The sequence below is a fragment of the Electrophorus electricus genome, chromosome 2 (assembly GCF_013358815.1).
Source record: "Electrophorus electricus isolate fEleEle1 chromosome 2, fEleEle1.pri, whole genome shotgun sequence".
NCBI classification, from domain to species: Eukaryota; Metazoa; Chordata; class Actinopteri; order Gymnotiformes; family Gymnotidae; genus Electrophorus; species Electrophorus electricus.
Window position 1 is genome coordinate 1,969,949 of NC_049536.1, and position 7,500 is coordinate 1,977,448.

At 44.8% G+C, this 7,500-nt stretch overlaps 1 protein-coding gene across 5 annotated transcripts in view; it reads right to left on the minus strand.

Moving 5' to 3' along the window:
- Window positions 1-7,500, minus strand: part of LOC113591282 (RNA-binding motif, single-stranded-interacting protein 3-like) — a 154,719-nt gene that overhangs the window by 737 nt on the left and 146,482 nt on the right. For all 5 annotated transcript variants that reach the window (XM_035523343.1, XM_035523352.1, XM_035523361.1 and 2 more), the window contains 3 exons: window positions 4,322-4,411; window positions 694-809; window positions 1-181 (listed from right to left, as the gene is read on the minus strand). The exon at window positions 1-181 is cut by the window's left edge. In XM_035523343.1, the coding sequence (XP_035379236.1) occupies window positions 178-181; window positions 694-809; window positions 4,322-4,411 (210 nt within the window). In that variant the 3' untranslated portion in view covers window positions 1-177. The remainder of the gene's footprint in view (window positions 182-693; window positions 810-4,321; window positions 4,412-7,500) is intronic.

Sequence of the window (7,500 nt, forward strand, 5' to 3'; positions counted from 1 at the left end):
CACACGATGAAACAAAAACAACTCTCAACTCCATGGCCCAAATAGTCATCCTTTGTCATATCCAGGCAGGGAAAAAAAAAGAGTTCATGACCTGGAAGCAGTTTCTCTCATTCTCAGCACTGATGTCCTGCCCCAGAAGGCACCTGTGCTGCCCAGTCCATTCACCTGGTCCACATGCTATCTGAGAGAAGGGCACAGAAGAGCAGGGTCAGGATTACACCAACTACAAAAGCACCAACAGTAAATACACAACACAAGCAAATTACACTCTGAAATGAACTCCATCTAAACACACTCCCTTTAAGCAGAATAAACATCTGCCTTACTGTATCAATTAATCATTGATTATGGCGTCATTACATGACAGGACATGTACATATAGGCCGTACTTGGACCGGTAGGAGTGTGGTGTTAGTGTAGGCTGTACTTGGACCGGTAGGAGTGTGGTGTTAGTGTAGGCCGTACTTGGACCGGTAGGAGTGTGGTGTTAGTGTAGGCCGTACTTGGACCGGTAGGAGTGTGGTGTTAGTGTAGGCCGTACTTGGACCGGTAGGAGTGTGGTGTTAGTGTAGGCCGTACTTGGACCGGTAGGAGTGTGGTGTTAGTGTAGGCCGTACTTGGACCGGTAGGAGTGTGGTGTTAGTGTAGGCCGTACTTGGACCGGTAGGAGTGTGGTGTTAGTGTAGGCCGTACTTGGACTGGTAGGAGTATGGTGGAATATGATCACTCGTCTCTACTGCGATCTGTTGCTGTGGTGCATTGATGTCCTGCGATGATGCGACTGTCTGTGATGCCTCAGTCACCAAGCCCTGAACACAGTACACAAGAGTTTAGTCATTAGGCCCTGAACACAGCACACAAGAGTTTAGTCATTAGGCCCTGAACACAGTACACAAGAGTTTAGTCATTAGGCCCTGAACACAGTACACAAGAGTTTAGTCATTAGGCCCTGAACACAGCAGGTTCTCCTTCACTTATGTGGCACCTTTCTCGCTTCTTCCATGAGAAATGTACTACATCACTGGATGTGGAGTGGAGGTGTGGGTGGAGGTGTGAGGAGGTGTGGGTGGAGGTGAGGGTGGAGGAGTGAGGAGGTGTGGGTGGAGGTGAGGGTGGAGGTGTGGGTGGGACACAGATAAGGACAGAGGAATGTACAGAGAGAAAGGTAAGAGGTGAGTGAAAGACAGGCAGAGATAAACAGGTAGATAGAGGCACAGAGAGATGGAACAAGGGCTTACAGAGAGAAGACAAAACAGTCTCACTTCACAACTCAGGAGTGTCAAACCATCTAATGTGAGTAAGTCCAGCCCCTGTTGATTATATGCTGGCAGTGTTCTATGTATTACAGTTATACCCCGGCAGGTGGTTCTATGTATTACAGTTATACCCCGGCAGGTGGTTCTATGTATTACAGTTATACCCCGGCAGGTGTTTCTATGTATTACAGTTATACCCCGGCAGGTGTTTCTATGTATTACAGATATACCCCGGCAGGTGTTTCTATGTAGTACAGATATACCCCGGCAGGTGTTTCTATGTAGTACAGATATACCCCGGCAGGTGTTTCTATGTAGTACAGATATACCCCGGCAGGTGGTTCTATGTAGTACAGATATACCCCGGCAGGTGGTTCTATGTAGTACAGATATACCCCGGCAGGTGTTTCTATGTAGTACAGATATACCCCGGCAGGTGTTTCTATGTATTACAGTTATACCCCGGCAGGTGTTTCTATGTATTACAGTTATACCCCGGCAGGTGTTTCTATGTATTACAGATATACCCCGGCAGGTGTTTCTATGTAGTACAGATATACCCCGGCAGGTGTTTCTATGTATTACAGTTATACCCCGGCAGATGTTTCTATGTATTACAGTTATACCCCAGCAGGTGTTTCTATGTATTACAGATATACCCCGGCAGGTGTTTCTATGTATTACAGTTATACCCCGGCAGGTGTTTCTATGTATTACAGATATACCCCGGCAGGTGTTTCTATGTATTACAGATATACCCCGGCAGGTGTTTCTATGTAGTACAGATATACCCCGGCAGGTGTTTCTATGTAGTACAGATATACCCCGGCAGGTGTTTCTATGTATTACAGATATACCCCGGCAGGTGTTTCTATGTAGTACAGATATACCCCGGCAGGTGTTTCTATGTATTACAGATATACCCCGGCAGGTGTTTCTATGTAGTACAGTTATACCCCGGCAGGTGTTTCTATGTATTACAGTTATACCCCGGCAGGTGTTTCTATGTATTACAGATATACCCCGGCAGGTGTTTCTATGTATTACAGTTATACCCCGGCAGGTGTTTCTATGTATTACAGATATACCCCGGCAGGTGTTTCTATGTAGTACAGATATACCCCGGCAGGTGTTTCTATGTATTACAGTTATACCCCGGCAGATGTTTCTATGTATTACAGTTATACCCCAGCAGGTGTTTCTATGTATTACAGATATACCCCGGCAGGTGTTTCTATGTATTACAGTTATACCCCGGCAGGTGTTTCTATGTATTACAGATATACCCCGGCAGGTGTTTCTATGTATTACAGATATACCCCGGCAGGTGTTTCTATGTAGTACAGATATACCCCGGCAGGTGTTTCTATGTAGTACAGATATACCCCGGCAGGTGTTTCTATGTATTACAGATATACCCCGGCAGGTGTTTCTATGTAGTACAGATATACCCCGGCAGGTGTTTCTATGTATTACAGATATACCCCGGCAGGTGTTTCTATGTAGTACAGATATACCCCGGCAGGTGTTTCTATGTATTACAGTTATACCCCGGCAGGTGTTTCTATGTATTACAGTTATACCCCGGCAGGTGTTTCTATGTATTACAGTTATACCCCGGCAGGTGTTTCTATGTATTACAGTTATACCCCGGCAGGTGGTTCTATGTATTACAGTTATACCCCGGCAGGTGTTTCTATGTATTACAGTTATACCCCGGCAGGTGTTTCTATGTATTACAGTTATACCCCAGCAGGTGTTTCTATGTATTACAGTTATACCCCGGCAGGTGTTTCTATGTATTACAGTTATACCCCGGCAGGTGTTTCTATGTATTACAGATATACCCCGGCAGGTGTTTCTATGTATTACAGATATACCCCGGCAGGTGTTTCTATGTAGTACAGATATACCCCGGCAGGTGTTTCTATGTATTACAGATATACCCCGGCAGGTGTTTCTATGTAGTACAGATATACCCCGGCAGGTGTTTCTATGTATTACAGATATACCCCGGCAGGTGTTTCTATGTATTACAGTTTATCAGACAAATCTAGAGGAGCACTAGACCGCCTCTGGCCTTCAGAACCACAGCAACTCAACCTGCCACAGAATCCACTAAGTGTTAAAATCTTTCTGCAGGACTCTTGGCCCATGCAGACAGGACATCTTCATCTTCTCACAGTTGCCACAAATCAGACGGAGAGATGCTCTATGGGAGTAAGATCTGGGGAAGCAAGGAAACCTCACTGTCATGTTCCTGAAACCAATCCAGGACTATACAACTCATCTGGCATGGCGCACTTCTGCTACAGGGTGAACAGCTACCATGAAGGGAGGAATGCTCAGCTAAGCCCTCCTGTCCACCCTTAGGTATTGGAGGAACCAGGGTGTGCCAGGAAAACATTCGCACACCATCACTCCACCTGCCGGAACCGTTTCTCCAGGGATTGATGGATCCAGGTTTTGCGCTCTTTTACCCATTGGAGTCTGTCATTTCTATTTCCCTTAAAAGGTAATGGCTCACCTATGATGGTATAGCCCATCTGTCCTAAGGAATGATGAGCTCAGAATGCTTGGGCATGTTTGTAGGAACACCAGAACATCTTCTGTTCATCAGATCATCTGTTCATCAGATCATCCTTGACACCCTCTCCTCACTTCTGGTCAAGTTTCTGGTTTATGTGTCCAGGATCCCCTGTGTCTCCATGTTCTTCCTGTTTCACACAAATCTCCATCCACTCTCCATGCTGCTGCATGAATAACGTCCTCCAGGATTGCAGGTTTTGAAGTACCCTTGCTGGTCACCCATAATTCCCACTCTAACGTGGAATCACACTGAAACTGCTCCACGGAAAGCCTGCCCACCAGATTTAATGCTGTAGTGTGAGGTTCTGCACAACTGGACGTGCAGGAGCGTCAATTAGAGTGTAAGAGAGGAGCAGCGGCACCCCTGGTTTTGGGGTCAAAGGGCACTCAGTGTTTACTGTGGAGGGTGCAGCCTTCAGAGGGAACACAGGAAAGGCAGTGAAGAATAGAGCCTCAGGGTGTGTGTGTGTGTGTACCTCTACAGGAACAGCTGATGGAGGCAGTGGAGTGTACTGGGGGATGTATGTCCCTTGCATAGGAGCCACAGCAGCTGCAGCACTCATATACTGAAACAGAAATGATATTATGTAATGATATAACACAAAATACACATAACTGCCTAAAAGGCTTCATTCAGGAATCACGCACAGCCGTGCTCTCTCACAATGCCCTTCTCCAGCTTGGGTCTTCAGACTCGTTGAGTGTATGGCCTCTGTGTGTGCGTGTGTTTTTGTGTGTGTGAGAGTATATGTTCCTGTATGTATCTGTGTAGGTGTGTGTGTCTGTATATAAGTCTATGTGTATCTATATGAGTGAGTGTGTGTGTGTGTATGTGTGAGAGCGAGAGAGAGAATGTGTGTGTGTATATGTGTATCTGTATGTCTGTGTGTGTCTGTATGTATCTGTGTAGGTGTGTTTGTCTGTATATGGGTCTGTGTACATTTGTGTGTGTGTGTGTTTGTGTGCGTGTATCTTTGTAGGTGTGTGCTTGTGTCTATATGTGTATGTCTATGTATGCATCTTTGTGTGTGTGTGTGTGTGGGTGTGTTTGTGTCTGTCTGTCTGGGTGTCTCTTTCAGGCCAGGCGTGTCACTGTGCTTACACATAATGGACAAACACAGACTCACCAGGATCAGGAGTCACACTGTTTAACATGAGTGTGTGTGTGTGTGTGTGTGTGTGTGTGTGTGTGTGTGTGTGTGTTTGTGTGTGTGTGTTTGTGTGTGAGTGAGTGAGATAGCTCTAATGAGGAGGACTGATGGATGGGTCATGGGTGATTAACTCTTAACAGTACAGAACAAGAAAACTACACACACGCATGCATGCACACATGCACACACGCACGCACGCACTCACACACACACACACACACACACACACACACACACACACACACACACACACACACACACACACACAATATCAATCTCTCTCCTTCCCTCTCTCTCTCAATTCAATTGAATTTTTTCAATCCAGTTCATGGTGATTTACTGGAAGACAGATAATGGGGCATTTGTGTGGCCAAAGCGTGGATTAGTGCAAACATCTCAGAAGAATGAAGGAAACTGGCATGACACAGTACGCTGGTCAGGACGAGGAGAACCAATGCGCAAGGACCTACTGAGTGGAACTAGAATGGCACTCACACAGCCAATCAGAGAGGGGCGGACATGACATGGGATACGTTGGATATGTGGGACAGTGCAAGAGTCTCCTCGCTCTTCCTCTCCCTCTCTCTCTCTCTCTCTCTCTCTCTCCCTCTCTCTCTCTCTCTCTCTCTCTCTCTCTCTCTCTCTCCCTCTGTCTCTCTCTCTCTCTCTGTCTCTCTCTCTCTCCCTCTCTCTCTCTCTCTTTAGTGCGGTCATAAACGTGCACGTTGTGTCACTCTCAATCCTTCTTGCAGGTTCATTTGGTTCATTCTGATGAAGGTTTGCAGTTTTGCCCTGGTCCTGAGTCAACATACTGTATTATCAGTAGTGTGGACTGTATAGGTGATATATATTGTATTATCAGTAGTGTGGACTGTATAGGTGATATGTATTGCATTATCAGTAGTGTGGACTGTATAGGTGATATGTATTGCATTATCAGTAGTGTGGACTGTATAGGTGATATGTATTGCATTATCAGTAGTGTGGACTGTATAGGTGATATGTATTGCATTATCAGTAGTGTGGACTGTATAGGTGATATGTATTGCATTATCAGTAGTGTGGACTGTATAGGTGATATGTATTGCATTATCAGTAGTGTGGACTGTATAGGTGATATGTATTGCATTATCAGTAGTGTGGACTGTATAGGTGATATGTATTGCATTATCAGTAGTGTGGACTGTATAGGTGATATGTATTGTATTATCAGTAGTGTGGACTGTATAGGTGATATGTATTGTATTATCAGTAGTGTGGACTGTATAGGTGATATGTATTGTATTATCAGTAGTGTGGACTGTATAGGTGATATGTATTGTATTATCAGTAGTGTGGACTGTATAGGTGATATATATTGTATTATCAGTAGTGTAGACTGTATAGGTGATATACAGTGCCTCCAAGTAGTATTCATTCCCCTGTAGGTTTTTGCAGCTTTACAGTTTGGAGTTAACGTAGCATTGTGAAATTTGGACTGTAGATGTGCCTGGACATGTGAAATGCACTGCAGCAAAAAAAGAATGTTTTTTTGTCTGTTTGTTTTATTTTTTTAAATTTTGCAGTCTACCAAAGGGTAAATTATTATTCAACCCCTCAAACCACCAGAATTCTGTTTGGTTCCCTCAAGTATTAAGAAGTAATTGAGGTATTAAGAACAATGAGCTTCACATGCCTGAATTAATTTTCTGTTTTTTCCTGCCTTTTCTGCTTATGAAAGCCCCTCCCCAAACAAGTGAACGGCACTCATACATGGTCAACATGGGAAAGACTAAGGAGCATTCCAAGGCTATCAGAGACAAGACTGTGGAGTGTCACAAGGCTGGCGAGGGGTACAAAACCCTTTCCAAGGAGTTGGGCCTACCTGTCTCCACCATTGGGAGCATCATCCGGAAGTGGAAGGCTTATGGAACTACTGTTAAACTTCCACGGACTGGACAGCCTTTCAAAGTTTCCTCCCGTGCTGAGGCTTGTCTGAAGGGTCAAGGCTGACCCAAGGACAACAAGGAGGAAGCTCTGGGAAGACCTCATGGCGGTGGGGACATTGGTTTCAATAAATACCATAAGTAACATACTCAACTGCAATGGTCTCCGTTCCAGGGGAGCCCGTAAAGTACCTTTACTTTCAAAGCGTCATGTCATGGCCCGTCTAAAGTTTGCTCATGATCACTTAGAGGATTCTGAGTCAGACTGGTTCAAGGTTCTCTGGTCTGATGAGACCAAAATCGAGGTCTTTGGTGCCGACCACACCCGGGGCGTTTGGCGAGAGGATGGCACTGCATACAACCCCTAGACAACTTGTAACTCGTTGAATTTGCAAAATCTGCAGGGGGTTGAATACTACTTGGAGGCACTGCATATTATTATATAAGTATTGTATAGGTGATATATATTGTATTATCAGTAGTGTGGACTGTATAGATACACACACACACACACACCATACCAAACTATATTATGTTTAAGAGGACCGAATGTTGATGAATGTTATTGTAACTAAATAT